Source organism: Stenella coeruleoalba (genome assembly GCF_951394435.1).
Source record: "Stenella coeruleoalba genome assembly, chromosome: 2".
NCBI classification, from domain to species: Eukaryota; Metazoa; Chordata; class Mammalia; order Artiodactyla; family Delphinidae; genus Stenella; species Stenella coeruleoalba.
In genome coordinates this window covers 121,783,776-121,799,925 of record NC_137147.1, presented here as the reverse complement: position 1 = coordinate 121,799,925, position 16,150 = coordinate 121,783,776, and the positions used below count along the sequence as shown (strand labels likewise).

Genomic DNA, 16,150 nt, shown 5'->3' with positions numbered 1-16,150 from the left:
CAGTTCAGTCAGGGGTTAGGGAAGGGGAGGGTGTGATTGCCTAGGGGTAGCCCAAGGGAGTTTCTTTGTGGTGATGGAACAGTTCTTTATCTTGATTGTGGTGGTGATGTGAACCTAGACATGTAATAAAATGCCATAGAATTATATAGGAAAACATGCAAGAGAACAATGAGTTTATTCAGAAACAGGTGAAATCCAAGGAAGGCTTGAACTCTAGTTAATTCTTACTGTGTCAGTGTCAATTTCCGGATATTGATAATGTGTTATAGTTACGGTTGGGGGAGACTGGGTGATGGGTACACAGGATCTCTCTGTACTGTTAATGCAACTTTTTTGTGATCCTATAATTATTTCAAATTATAAAATTAGAAACAAATGCCTCTGCTGAAGAAAGGATTCTAGCTACCAATCAAACATACTTATGAAGCAATTTAGTCAAAGACTGGCATCCTTTTAGGAGGCAGGGCTTTTAGATATAAATGCTGAAGACTCTTGATTTAGTATATGCTTAGTAGTATTCAGGTCTGCCAAGTCTTAAGGTATGTAATTTAAAGCAATTCCTGTTTCCATAACTTCTATTAAAGTTGTAGAATCAGGAAATTTTAGAGTGAGCAGGAATCTTACAAAGAATGTAGGCCAAATTTTCAGGTTACACCTCTGGGTTTTGGTATCCCCATTTGTAATATAAGGGCTATGTCCCAGACTGCCATGTCCTGAAACTTTGCAATACAAACTACAGAAACTTTAATGGTAATCTTATAAATTCTGCCTCGATATTTACTGCATGAGACAAATATCTCGATTTATGTTGATTGCAAATGTGAATGCAGAAAAGACAATTATTTAACATCATCTCACACATTATAAAAACCTGGAGAGTAAATTACCTGGGTTAATTGTTACCACTTAGCTAAGATTTAAAATCTTCCAGGACAGAGGGTCAAGGCAGTTTACCTGAGATGACATATTGTTACATATTCCCTGTAGAAAATATATGACTTTTGTCCATTTGAATATGTGCGTGGAAAGGGGAGGCTTACGTACGGGTGTTTTGCAGTATGAGTCCACTGACTGCCCACCAGACCTACTACATCAATCCTGGAAAGGTTCTGGTCAAACAAACATGAAAACTCAGAAAGCTTTAAAGAAGTGGTCATTATTATTTGAGAATAAATGGAGATAATGTCCTCTCAATGACCAATATAGCTTAAGCTTAATCACTCATCTCAACTACTCTTTTTCATAGAATGCTAAAAACTGATTACCTTGGGGGAAACTGAGGCCATCATAAAAACAGGTTCAGAATCCACCAGGGCTGTGCCTGGTCTGATGATATAGCACACATTTACAAAAGGATCTCAACAGCAGTAACATTTTGTCTCACTGTATTGACTTCCCTTAAGTCTGTAACAATTTAAGTCATAGTCTTACAAAAACAAAAAAACAAAACTAGCAACTCACAGCATCAGTGTAATCATTTTATTAACAAAAGGAACCCATGGGGTTCAGACAAGAGTACAAAATACAATCTCCCCACCCCACCCCCCGGGTTAAATTGTTACATTTTTATAATAAAAATAAAAAGCTTTCATAGTTAACTTATCAAAAACATAACCCCTGCCTATTGAGTTTATTGTGCAAAACAAAAACATGAAAGTAAAGTTCTGCCCATGGAAGAATTTTGTGTGCCAGAAGATGCACTTTCTCAATTTCAAAATTTTTGCATCAAAAAGAAAATTCTAAGGCCACAGTTTCTTTGCAAACTAAGCAAGAGGAGAATAAACAAGCAAATAGCAGCTAAATTTTTACCTTCATTCCCAAGTATTCTCTGTTCCAATGTAGAATCTTCTACCTTCATCAAATAATTTGATTATAGAAAGGTATGCAGTTTCAACGTACTGCTTAAGGTCAGACGTACCAATATCAATTCAATAAGGCAAATCATACCTTTTAGCTATTCTCGTAAGTGCTAAAAAATCAGCTTTGTTTTAATTTGGTAGGTGCACTTCATTTCTTTAAAAAAGGTGACAAAACGATCCTACTGAAGGATTCCAGTAAGCAGCTGCTTTTCTACTTGCAGCCAGATAGATAATTAAACTTTCTCTTCCTCCATACCATTTTGTTTTGTTTCTTTTACTTTGTTTTGGTATCATGGAGATGGAAAATGTCTTGACAAAACATGTAAACTGCAACTCAGAGGTCAAGAAATAGCTGAAGGTGATCTTTTTTTAAAGTAAAAATAAAACTGTTTAGACAGCACATAGCTACCAAACACACAAAAACAAAGCAAAATAAAAGATCACCAAAAAACCAAAGCAGGGAAAAAAGATTTGTGACAATTTCAGTACCACAATTATTGGTAAAACAGTTTGTATTGTGATTTTCATTCAGTGGCTTAAAAGATGAAAGAACGGCTTAAGATGCTTATGTGATTACAGAGAAGAGAGGTATACCCAAGGGTGAAAAGCGTACATTTACCTAATGTTTGTATAAAAATCCCTGATCAAATGTCCAGCTAATTTTTACATACATAATTTAACCTTAAAATTTTTCTAACGGAATATACTGACTGAAAGAAAAGCTAATCGTTCAGCTGAATGAAGTACAGTATTCTGCATGGGAAGCACCAGGGTTTCCAGATCTAACCCTCAGGACATGGAGAAAACCAAAGTACTGGGCTGGTCCAAAATCTCTATCATGGGAACCCCTACCTCCCTTCTACTTAGTGTACAGAAATGCTCTCAGCTCACAAAACCAACAGATTAAAGTAAAAACAAGTGAACATGTGACTGTGACTAGGAGGGGACAGAGGGACAGTAAAAACACTGCTCAGTCTTTTAGCAGCAACACAATCTTGTTGGTCTGAATATCCTGAGGTTAAAGGATAATAAAATATTGCACCAAAACAATAAAAAAATCACAGTTTAAACAGAATTACTAAAGAACTGGAATAACAATGAACAACACAGTGACTGCCATCAGGAGACTTAAGTCTCTTAACAGAAATTAAGTTTATATGACTTTTCAAAAAAAGGGAAAATGGTATTTCTGCCTTGATTTTGCATTTATTTTGAAATACCCTTTGGTATACACATATTAACGTTCAACTGATGTTAACCTTATAGATTTTGCCCTTGGTCCAGTTTCAGGTTTAGGGATAGGAGAGATGAGATTGCTACTGCAAATGAGCAGAAACTCCAAGGAAGACTTCACCGGCCTGGAGTTTTAAAACATATCTGATTCTGATAACCCCACCAGAGGTAGGTAAAAAAGGCCTTTTTTCCCCCTGTGCAGTTATCAAGGCATCCTAAGGATGCAAGCTTTTTTTTCTTCTTTTTCTTTTTTTAACCCTGTCTTTTTCTAATATGCTCCTAGGTAAATAAGATATGAGGAAAATTAAACATGTACTCTGCTGAAGTACTTAAAGGGGATAAAAAGTGCAACTTTCAACAAAATGTGTTTTCATATTGAAGTACACCTTTCCCCTTTCAACTGACAAGCCTTTCAAGGAAGGAACTCTTTCTTGGTTTCGTAATGCTGTATAGCCAACTTACAAACTACCTCTTAAACTACCATTAGAAGAGTGAAAACTGTATTACTTCATTAGAATCTCATAAGATCATGACCTCCGAAAAGGATTCTTTTAAGGACTTCAGTCCTATGGAATATGGTTAGAAATCATGAAGACCCTGACACCAGAGGGTCTCGCTTCATGTTTAATTTAGAGTGGGCCCCTTTCCTGTTCATGCACACCCTGTGCTGCTACGTTCTCCAAAATCAAGTCTCCTCCCAATGCGTCCATACTGCCTTAAAGCTGAGGATACATCTGTTCTACTTTGAGAAACCTCTGTAAAGATATGCTCGCATAGTGTTTTCACTGTTTACAGGCACCTTTCTCTTGGGTCAGCATAGGCACTCTTCACTTACTCTATCACCATCAGGACTTCCATTACATTCTGTGACTTTTCACATCTTTGTCCCATAGTTCTAAAGGGATACAAGACCACATCACAAACTTGTGCAACAATCCTGTTGGCCCACTGGAAAGTACATGCATTCTTTAATTTCTATCACCTTCAGTCTTGATGTCTATTTATGTTCTTAAGCTAATCTTCCCTCCCTCTTCCCCAAAAAGACAGGGGGAAAGAACCAACATTCTAATTTGGTGATGAACACAGTGATTTCTGAAATACGTTCAGAGAATGAAGGAAACAGGCTGGGTCTCTTCTACATCACTAGGATGTGGATCAACCTGCAAAAACGAGCAGACCAAGATTACTACTGCAGCATTCTTTAACGTGATTCTAGTATCTATTTCTAATTATATGGTCATAAGCCAAACTGCTTAAAGCCTGTTATTAAGAAGTCCCAGTAGGCCACTTAAGTTCTCTGTATTCCATGGCCTTAAAGGCAATCCATGGTACTCTACATGTATGCTACAGAGTACCAAGAAAACACCACAAAATGTGGTAAGTGGATCAGTGATAATCTATCACCATCGTAAAAATTTTTTTGTATGTATCCTCTACTAATTGGGAGTCAAAAACAGACACAGAGGATTATTTACAAACAGCACAACACAAGTCTAATTTTCTTTTGCTTTACCTCTGAATAAAGAGGCGGAGGCTGAAATCTGAATTCCTGAATGCAGGCAAACATAGGACAGCACGACTCCCCCTCACAGTTAGGGGGTTGAGGGTAAGGAGGAACGTGTCTAGATAATTCTTCCTCCGACACCACGTCTGCGTAATTTGGTGGTGCTGAAACAAAAAAGGAGTTGGCTCTAAGAAATCCACGCAAAAACTAATTACATTACTCTCTTCTGAACTCTTACAGGAACAAGAAACTTAGCTTAATTTGAAGATAAAACATTGGTATTTTTTCCTCTAAGCAGGAAGTTTTTGTGCCCATTACAACAAAAAAATATTCAGTAGATTCTGCTTTTATTAAAGTACTATTAACACTGATTTATATTCTCTTTGAGACGTGTGTGTTTTAGTCTAGGTTAAAAAAAATCATTGAAATGTGGCTACGGAAAACACCAACATAACACACTATACTCTTACTCTGATTATTTTCCATTCTTCTACTATTATAAATAGGAATCAGGAGATGTAGATTGTATTTCTGGATCTGCCATTAGGAGCTTTCTGTCTTGGCTAAGCTAAACTCTCAAAGTCCCCTCTGGGAATAATGTTTGATGATTTTTAGTAATAAAAAGAGTAATAATAGTTGTAGTGGCAGCAGTAATTATCATTTGAGCATTTCCTACCTCATACTTCCTGTTCTTAAGTACTCTATGTGTAAAACTGCATTCTGAAAGAACCTCAGAACATTTTACCTTCAGGCTGTTCTGGCAGAGTCAGCGTCAACCAGCTCATATCCATAAAAAACTGGCTGGCAATGCTGGAGTTTCTGCTGCCAAAACCATTGTATGGAACCGTGCCAATCACTACAGGCAGCTCAAGCATCAATTTTTTAGCACCGGGAATGTGAATATACACCTAATATGCCAAAAAACAAAACAACAACAAAGAGAGAGAGAGAGAGAGAGAGAGAGAAAGGCACAAATATAAGTTAAACCTCATAGTAAATAACCCAATTATTTTTTCATAGAAAAAATGCTTTTGTTGTCTGCTACCACCCCCAACACAACTGTAAATTGTCCTGACGAATAAAATGAAGAACTAAATGAAGAGCCCACGAAATACAGTGAACGCTCTGTGATGGGGAAGTGTGGCCTTAATACACTTCATTGTAAGTGAGCACAGCTTACACAGAACCATAGAAAGTTACTTATGTCTTCAATATAGCAGCCCTACTGCACCTTCATTCTTCCATGTTATTTAATTAAATACCTCAGGGGGATAGTTTTTGATTAAAAAACAAAGGCCAATCTTCACATATTCCACAATTTGTTATAATGCTGACATAAAATGACATTTTCCTGGGTATTAAAGGTACATCTTCTCAGTAACATGGCACCAGGTATGGCTCCATGCTACGTCTGTAATTTCACCAAGCGCCATGCTCACAGCTAAGGAGTAGTCCACTCGGATGATGCAGCAGTCCAGGATGGACGGCGTCACAGGCGGGATCTTGAGGGTCTTCCCGTTCCAGGTGTCGGTGCTCCCGGAGGCGATGTGGTTCCCGCGCACGTGGGCCACCATGAGCCGCACGGTCTTCGTTTTCCCACTGGCCAGGTAAGTCTGCGTCTGGAAAATGGCAGCTTTGGGAACAATCAGACGAGAGGAACAATTCTCTATTTCTGCATAGATTGGAATAGCTTCTCCTAAAAAGAAAACAGAAACACCTTCAGAGACCCTTGAGGAAATTCTCTCCACAGTGGAACAAAGCTGTTACTGATGAAAGCTGAAATGTGGCAACGCTGCTTTAACAAGTTGAGAAGCCTCACGGAAAACTTACATTGCAAATCTGAGTCAGAGAAGTGAAAATTTATGGCAGTTTGTGGTAGATACTGTTTTCTAACTATCACATGATTCACTTTTCTAATGTAGCAATATTAGGCTACCAATTCTAAAGATCTGTAAATGACCAGTATCTATAAAAGTTAAGAGAAGACATACAAATAAATGATTCAGTACTACGTTAAGTACAGAAGATCACTAACATACTCATTAGTGCCTAACAAATTAAAATCTTCCCAACAGAAGAACAAAATCTTCCCATTTTAGGAACTGATAAACACAAATAAAGCAATGGATGGAGTAGCCAAGTTTTACACCCACATTATACACCCACCATCATACTATTCTATTCCATATTCATTTCCAAGAAGCCAGAACCCTGGAGTGGGGGCCAAATCCACTGGATGGAATTGGGCCCTTCACAGATTGTTGTTCTGATATCAATCTGACTGTTAAGAGTGTCAATGCTCTACATTCTAGCCCCTCCCATATATTTGAATTTCCAGCATGGAGTCAGAATGCCTAACAGTATTTTCATATGACAACAGCTCTCTTCTGAGCAACACTGCTTGGAACATTTTTTTGCAACATTAAAATAAAATGCTGGCATTTTCCCACTCTACTGGTTTTAGTCTTTGCTATGAAAGTACCAGGACTAAAGTCAGAAATACCAGGATTATTGGGATCCGCTCATCTATTTACAAATATTTAAGTATCAATTATTTATACTAGAACCAGACAACTGTATTATTCATGTTTTAAAATACTATATACTTGGTAAATTACAAAACACTATTAAAAATCACTTACAATTAGCTAATAAAATGAATGAATCTTGCATTTGGATTTTTAAACAGTTTGCTTACCATTACAGTATCCCTTTCTTTCAATTTTGGCACTCAGTGAGACTGGACCAGAAGTGAAAAACCAACAGCCAACCATTTTCTCTTGCGTTTTCAATACAGGGGTCTTGAAAAGTTCAAATAATAAAAATAATTAAACTGGTCTAGAAAACTCATAGAACTTAAAGTTATGTCATTTTTTATTAAACAGTTGTACAGCAATGTCTTCCAAAAAACAACAAATCAACCTTTCTTATCTTCCTGTGACAAACTAGGTACAATAGTTAAAGACAAAGCATTAAAAATCATTCCCTTTTCAGGAAAACTAAGGTGAATTTTCAGATTCAAATTAGGGTGACATCATTCTATTTTATCCTATGTTTTCATTGTGTTTCTGGGAAGTGATATACAATCCTTTAAAAAAGCAATCAAAAACTGCAGTAGAGGGCTTCCCTGGTGGCGCAGTAGTTGGGAGTCCGCCTGCCAATGCAGGGGACATGGGTTCGTGCCCCGGTCCGGGAGGATCCCACATGCCATGGAGCGGCTGGGCCCGTTAGCCATGGCCGCTGAGCCTGCGCGTCCGGAGCCTGTGCTCCGCAATGGGAGAGGCCACAACAGTGAGAGGCCCACTTACCACAAAACCAAAAAAAAACAAAAAAAACAAAAAACAAAAAAAACTGCAGTAGAGGGCTTCCCAGGTGGGGCAGTGGTTGAGAGTCCACCCGCCGATGCAGGGGACACAGGTTCATGCCCCGGTCCGGGAAGATCCCACATGCCATGGAGCAGCTGGGCCCGTGAGCCATGGCTGCTGAGCCTGCGCGTCTGGAGCCTGTGCTCCACAACGGGAGAGGCCACAACAGTGAGAGGCCCGTGTACCGCAAAAAAACACAAAACAAAAACAAAACCCAAAAAACTGTAGTAGTACCTATTAATATGACAGAACTACTTTTTTTTTTTAAAGACTATGTGTAGATCAGGAAAAGGAGAAATGGTATAAAAATCAATAATCAGAATGTTCTTTTTGTCTTGGCATTTAAAATGTGGAATAAGGAAACAGCCTTTTTTCCTTACTTCAAAATGATTAGGCAGAAATTTCAAGCGTCCTTAACTTAGAATGATTTTTGGGTTTTGTGTAACGGTAGTGCAATAACACACCTAGTGTAATGGATCTAAAGGGTTATTGAACTCACCACCCCACTTTCTATTCTACAGTAGCAAGATAAGCGATACAAGACGCTTATATAATACTGTTTATAAAACAGTTTTATAAAATACTGTTTAAAATGCTCAGTTTACAAGACGCACAAACCAAAAGTTCACTGTAAAACCCAAAGCTGCAATATGTTTTTCAATTATAAAAGGATAGTAAAGGACAAATAGTATCTCTTTTTGCCAAAAAATAAAAAATCTTTAAATTATTTGCCACAATGGCCCCATAAATAGTTTAGAATTAGTTAACCACCCAATTCCAAGTAGTTTTTAGAAACACAAAGCAGTTATCAGCATCATTAATTTTCAAAATAGGTGCTGAGCAGGTGATAAGTCATAGTTATAAGCTGGGTCAGCTGGGTCTGGCTATTGTACGATTTTGGCCACAAGGGACCATGCAACTAGGCCATATCTGTTACATTTTTATAATCTAAAGGTGAACATCAGAGTAAATTCTATTTCACTTTCGTGTGGAAGTAGAGTTAAACAACTTTTAACTCCTGTTTCTTTTCCTGATCTTTAAAAACACTGGGTAGAAAGAGAAACCTCCAATATTAAAAATATATCTCTGTAACATCAGTATCATGATGGAAAGTTTAAATTATGAAGTAAAAAATCATTCATTCATATTTAAATGAAGAACCATTAGGTCCTAGTAGCTATCATGAAAGTACAAGGTATAATTTTATATTATTTTGATAATATGGGTTTAGATAAAAGAATCTAGCTCATTAACTCCCATCTTGCCTATTCTGTTGTTACTTATAGCCTAATCTTTCTTACCAGCCTACAGTATTTCTGGTGATTATTAGAAGTTCAATGCTTTAATGTGGCCAAATCTGTCATAAGGAAATGATAAGTGAAAGGGTCTCCAGAGCAGCTGCATGCACTTACTTAATGTTAGAAAATGACATGCAAAATGCAAGGAGACACAGCATAATGGCCTGAGCTTCAATAACAGGCTGGGAGTGATTAATACTCTTCCATAATTACTGTTCCTCAACCTGCTATTAGCGAAGAGTTTAGAATACCACAGCCCTGTGAATGTGGCTGCTCTGGGAAAAGTAACTACTCTGTGTGTGTGCATTATTATTATTAAGCCTTATTAATGCATTTTAAGCCCATGTAACTTTCTGGCAAAAGAAGCCCTGAACAACAGGGACACAATCAATAGTACTAACACACACAATTTGTAATTTGCCCAACTTAGAATCACATATTTATAGTGAATGCCTATGGGTTATAAGATTGTATCGGAAAGTGACAGGACAGGCTGCCACCAGACTTGCTAAATGTAAAGACCACAGTTGAAAGGAAGGAGGATGGAAGGGAAGGAGGAAAAGGGGAAGGAGGAAGAGAAGGAGGAAGAACTTACTAGTAATGCTGGTGTGTTGACATCGATGTGACTGACGACCTGGAGTTCCCGCTTAATGCTCTGATCAGGTGCCTGGGGTCGTTCCAAAACTGCTCTCACACAGTACCGAATACTTCCATATTTCCCGGAGAATGAGGTTACCAAAGGTCTGAAATCAACCAAAGAGATGACTTTTTAACTTTGTTTTTCAGTTTAACGAAACTGGGAAAAGCCCTTAAAGTGTTGGGTGTTTTGTTTTGTTTTTTTTTTTTAAAAAGGTGAGCGGGGTTAGGTCTACTCAGTGGTTATTCAGGATAAACATGCACACCTGAATGTCAGAAGGTACTTGGTGCCCATACAACTGGATAGACAGGTTGCAGGGAAAGGAAATCCCCAGTTACACAGTTTCACTTACTCAGATGGAAGTTGGAAGCTAAATGGAAATTCATGTTTTCCAGGCTGTAGTAAGAGGATGCCTTCACCTAAAAAAGAGAATACATTTTATTTTTACTAAGGTTCATATTACATCAAGAATTTTCACAATGTAAATCATAGTTTTTTTAAAAGGTTTTCCTAGCTATATATAACACTGAACATACATCAAAAAGTACATTAAACTGAGATTTAGAGAATTAAATTTTGAATCAACTTTTACCAAGTTTAATCAATTTCAAACCACATATATATGTATATACATATGTATCTTCTATCTGCAAATAGACCAATTACACAAGTAATTACCATAAAATGCCAGAGCTCCCATATACATATATATGTGTATACAACCATATACACATACATACCTACATATACATAAACATTTATTTCCCCCACTTGTATACTAGCATGAGTATACTAACGTTAGTATACTATTATATTAACATGAGGTACCAATATTAAACTGGACCTAAAATTAATCTAGAAAAAAATAGATCTATTTATTTTGGGTATACCACAAAAATCAGACTAAATATTTTTTGGGCAGAGATGGAAAAGGAGAGGAAAAATTTACTTGGAATATTACGAATACTGAATACTAAATAGCCAAACCAACAGAACAAATTATTAGGCAGGAGTCATTACTGATTAATAGGGGATGTTGTTTAACTTGGGATATGGAGTGGGCCTGGCCAAGCATGGCCACGACTCCTTCCTCCTGCTCTGGGGTCAGCCAGCACCATTTCATTTCACGCAGAGGCTTATCCTTGACTGTGAGAAGGCCAGTAGGCAGCGTGTGGATGGACCTAGCAAAGCCAGAGGCAGTGCTGGAGCCCTGATGAGTGCAGAGACTGTATCGTTCAGATCTGAAGCCAACTCCAGGGCTATCAGTGTTGGTTGGGTGGCTCCCCAGAGATACTTACAAATGTTCCCTTCATTTTATGTGCATAGATTCAAGTTTAGAACTAAATTCCCTCATCAAGGGTGGGATGATTAATATGAAGAAAGTGCAGAACAGACTGAGAACTTTCTCTGAGATATGCCTGGTCAGTAGATATGAAATGGAGATTTCTACTGTAACCATTCATTAAAAAAAATTTAAAGGCCAGAAATCACGAGTGAAATGGGATAATTTTTCATTTAAATACTAGAGTTCTAAGACCATCATCAACTCAGTTAACATTTCAACCTTATACTTTTAGGAAACAGGAATGCATTACTGGCCCATTAAGTTTCCTGAATCTATCTCCAATTTTCAATGTGTAATATATTAGAAAAAAAAAAACCTTACAAGTATTTGCCACTTAAGATCATTCAAATAGAAATACTCAAAAGGGGGGTGACTTGGAAGCTAAGTGAATAAGTCAAAGGGACATGAGACCATGTTAAATGACAGTGACAGAGTGAGTCCCAGAGCTCAGGTGTGTCCAGAGCCGCCCTATAAGTCCCAGCAGTGCTACAGCACTGGAATCAGGGAAGCCTCTCCATTTTATAGCTATCAGGTACTAGGCTCAAGGAATCCCAACACTCCTTAGAGCTGGGCTAAAGTTCTAATTTGTAATCATTAGCTTACTGAATATGACAAAGTACTTGAAACGTTTAAAAATGTGGATTTCATTTATGTCCAAAATTTACAGTGCTTAAATGTCAAGCACAAAGCTGATACGAAATGGATACAAACCTAAATAACTTCAATCCCCAAATAGACCTTGGGAGGAAAGGAGGCTATAGACACTTGTACACAAGTAATGACCCTAGCATGCTGGAGTCCACGGTAGTGGCGGGGGCATCTTGAGGACCACTTCTGCTGTTGAAGTAAGAGTTGGCATGGAAACAAGTGAGAAGGGGTTTAGATGAAGGGAAGGGAATGAGGCAGAGCATGACAGGCAAGTGTGAAGAACAGAGTTGCACAGGACATTGGAAGAGGTTGAGAGAGAGATGAAGTTCCCTCTTCAGAGAAAAAACAAATCAACATAGGAACTAGAACATTTAAAATGAGACTTTCAACTACCTCAAAACATAAACAGGAAAAATTTTTGAGAAAGTTGATAAACCTGGGTTATAGTATTTGGAAACAAATCTTTGCTTGCTTGCTTTCTCTTATTTATTAATTTTTAATTAAGTAGGTCCACAAGCTGAATCATGTGCCCATTTCTGCTTCTGCTCATAGTTTATTACCTTTGTCTTATGCAACGAGAACTACAATGTCACAAGATGTTTCATTCGCTAATGGTCCTTCAGCCCAAACTCGTAATTCAGAGCACTGGTGAGCGTGGGAGCTAGAAGACCATCACAGAGGCAGACTGGGGCTCAGGAAGGATGAGTAACACGCACAAGGTCATACTCCTGGTGTGCGACCAAGAAGTGAAACCAACTCTCTGATGTGTCTTGTCTTTCTATCATAATTATTGAATAAAAATATGAAGAAAATCAATCACCATGAAAGCAAGTAGTTAGATTAACAATGCTGAAAAATTATCCAGTAGATTTTTTGAAAATAGATCCCACAGCCATACTTCCTGAATATCTGGATTTCTAAAAATCTCTTCAGGTGGCTGAAATTCAGCTAGGTTTTGGAATTAGATGAACCTAAGAGTCCACAACTATGTAAAGTTGCTAGCCTCTTCCAAGCTACAGATATTCGGAATGATTCTTTTTCTCAATGAAATCAACTAAAACAGACTATGATTTTACTTTTTGCAAAGGTTTGTTTTGGTACATTCTAAAACAAGCTAAGATTTTCAGGTTGTCTAGGGTTAGCCATTCTATTCCGTTAGAATGACAAGACGAAACCTGACTTGTGAATCAAACACTATTTGATAGCCCAGATTTTACCAAAGCGGTTTTTTTACTTCGAATCCCAGGTCCAACTGCTATTTATCTTACATCTATTTACTGAGGAATTATGGGCACAGAAATACAGAGTCCAAAGTCCTGGACAAAAAAACAATTTACTTCCCTTTTCCATTGCCCTTGACTCCAGTCAGCCATCTTGAAAATCTGTGTTGTCTGTTACCTTGGGGTAGGCATGTATAGGTTGATTCTGGAAACCATATTGATGAAAGGGCATAAGGCAGGTAAGAACTGTCACCTAACATACTATACTTGTTAATCCAAAAGAGGACTTTGGTTCATACATGTTCTCCTCACCACAGTTTTTGGGATTACTCGATTCTCACATACCTTGAGGATTTAACTGTGAATAGTCTACTTCTCCACAGCAGGACATGGAAAAACTGCACTTACTACTGATTTTTGTATAATACATAGCAAGGGTTAAACACTGATACGCCGTATTTTATTCTTCAAGGGCCGAGAGTCTATACCATTATTTATTTTACAGATAAATGCTGAAGCTGATGAGGCAGAAAAGTAAAATAGTTTAAAGTAGCTCCTACCAACTGAAAGAAGACTAAGACTCACCGTTCCTAGTATTTTTTTGCACCTAATATTGATAGAATACCCATGTAGTGAGTTTCCACATGGGCACTTTTAATAGTGTAAAAGCCTACACTATTAACTGGACTTCACAAGAAGGGTCATCAATCTTCCAGAAACTCTTACAGTGCCCAGATCCCACTGTCACTAAAGGTCTATGGGGGTGGGCCAGGGGAGGGAGGAAGAGAATGCAAAGGAAACAAAAAGAAGCGAAAAATAAATACAAAGAAAGTAAGACAGACGTAGAACTCTTAAGTTACCCCACTCCCCAAAGGAGAGAAACCAAGTATGATGATCAAGTCAAAAAGCACTTCCTTTGAACTCGTAACGCTCAGGAACTACTTCCCTCTTCCTAAGACTGAGGTTTTGCTAACTCATCACGAACCAAGAACTAGCATCTAGAGACGGGGCGGGGGAGATGGGGCCCCCATAAACTGGGCACCCGAGAATGGAACCTCGTAAACTCTGGTTCCGCCCTCCACTCCTCAGACCACAAGAGAAGGAACCTAAGTCCCCAGATCCTCGATTCCTGACTGCCCATCACAGGTTCCCATGGCAACGGCTCACTCCCAGAGCTGTCCTAGATGGTCCTGGGACCGTGGCGGCAGTCAGACCCCAGCGAGCCAGGGGCGGGGCGCCAGCAGAAGTGAGCACCATCTCCCCGGTGCTGTGAGATGGGGGGCGCAGGCATTGTTGCCCGCCCGTCAAGGCGACCAAACTGAGGCCGGCTACCCCGTGGGCGGACCCCCCGCCCACCCAGCCGGTGGGCATCCGCCGGCTTGCCCTCTCCCAGTCCCGCCAGCCCCTCTCCGGGCCGTGGCCCGCGCTCACCGGCCGGGGGCTCGCGCAGGCTCAGGCGCACGTTCAAGTACTCCACCTCCGAGGCGGCTGCCGGGGCAGTGGCGCCGGCGCTCGGGCCCCAGGCGGCGGTGGCGCGACCCTGGGCCTCCAGGCGCAGCGCCCGGAGGGTCACCGGCTCTGCAGCCTCCAGCAACACATGCCCTGCCACCGTATCGCCGCTCGAGTAGCAGCCCTTGCGCTCGTCCTCGAACACCAGACCTAGACTCTTCACGCGGCTCTCGGAGCCCACCACCGCCGCGGACCCCGCCTCACCGCCCATCCTACCGGCCGACGCGGCCGCACCAAGGACGTCGGCAGCGGCCCGGAGCCGGCGTCGCAAGCAGAGCAGCGCCGCTGTCACGGGCGCCAGCTCACGCCGAGGGCCCGCGCGGCCGCTTTGCGGTGCCCGGTGGAGCCTCGGTGCGCCGTAGGGCCTGTCGCTTTAACAAACCCAGGTGGGAATGGAAAAGGGCCGGGACACCCCACCCCCGGCGCGCGCCCATAGGCTGGCTGTGAGCCGCGCGGCGTGCTGATTGGTTATAAATGGCTACTGAGTCATTTCATTGGCGCCGCCGCGCACGGGTTGGCGCAGGAAGGCAGTGCGTGATCAGGGAGTGGTGACCAATCAGAGTTCGCGGTGTACACGTGCACAGTCCGTTTATTGGCTGGGGCAAGGCACAGTCCTGGGGCACTGACCAATAGTGAGGCGGTGCGCCCATGTGGACAGATAGTGGGGAACAATATTGGTTAGGGAGGGGGCGGAACCGGGAATCTCAGGCTCGCGGCGTGCCAGCCGTTCCTATGGTTACAAACGGAGGCGAGGTTTCTAGCAGCTTGGGAACTGTTTGCGGGAGTCAGGGGGCTTCACACTAGAATGTGAGGTTGTGGCTGCGACCAGCTTGTGTTTATGATTACATCTGCAATACTCGAGAGGAAGTAGATACCCTGGAAAAAGGAATTTAGCAGTATTTCCTTGTGAGATTTGGGGGCCGACCGCCTCGGAACTTTAATGGACAACTTGGCATCTACTAACCTCCAGGTTCCTGAGCCCCGCCTCTCTCGGGTTTCAGAGTTCGCAGCCTAAGAAAGAGCTGCAGAAGGGAAGAATGAAGGCTGTGGTTCTCAACCTGGAACAACCCTAAGGAGTTCTGCTGCCCGGCTCGTCTTGCAACCTCTTTAAACTGAGAATGGCTGGAATGGTCATTCTTCCTGCTCTAAATAAGGTCATCAGTCTCGTTTCTAAACAACATCTGCCACCCAAGTTTCTTCCCCACCCAAAAGGAGTTCCTGACCTCGGTGTCACAGTCCACGAAAATTTCCAGTTGCCTTGTTCTCCATGCCCACAGCTCCTGTCGCCTGTCCTCGGTTTCATTTTCTTCTTTAATCCTTCATTCCTTTTCTATTCTAATTTTTTGTTTTTATCATCTAACATCGCTGCCACTATCTAGCCATCGTATTCTAACCCTTATAAATTCTTCCCTTATAAAAATACCAAGGTTGTGAGCTATCACGGATTGATCAATGTCATATCGAGATTTAAAAATCTTTCCTGAGGTAGTTGTTTCTTTTATTTTTTAAAATAATTCCAAACAAAAGGTTGC

At 40.5% G+C, this 16,150-nt stretch overlaps 1 protein-coding gene across 1 annotated transcript; it reads right to left on the bottom strand.

Moving 5' to 3' along the window:
- Window positions 1-1,554: 1,554 nt before the first annotated feature.
- Window positions 1,555-15,179, bottom strand: ARRDC4 (arrestin domain containing 4). The gene is made up of 8 exons (XM_079910771.1): window positions 14,541-15,179; window positions 10,249-10,315; window positions 9,855-10,002; window positions 7,295-7,397; window positions 6,036-6,292; window positions 5,342-5,504; window positions 4,606-4,760; window positions 1,555-4,252 (listed from the first exon to the last, which is right to left on the bottom strand). The coding sequence occupies exons 1-8, from the start codon at window positions 14,827-14,829 to the stop codon at window positions 4,196-4,198; spliced, it is 1,239 nt and encodes a 412-aa protein (XP_079766897.1). The 5' UTR covers window positions 14,830-15,179; the 3' UTR covers window positions 1,555-4,195.
- Between the last annotated feature and the right edge of the window lie 971 nt (window positions 15,180-16,150).

Bases quoted from the DNA above. Each gene is read 5' to 3' on its own strand.
- ARRDC4 (XM_079910771.1), bottom strand. From the start codon at position 14,829: ATGGGCGGTGAGGCGGGGTCCGCGGCGGTGGTGGGCTCCGAGAGCCGC. The intron at 10,316-14,540 runs GTGAGCGCGGGC...TCTCTTTTTTAG, and splicing joins CCTGCGCGAGCCCCCGGCCG to GTGAAGGCATCCTCTTACTA. The intron at 5,505-6,035 runs GTGAGCATGGCG...TTGGCATATTAG, and splicing joins GAGTGGACTACTCCTTAGCT to GTGTATATTCACATTCCCGG.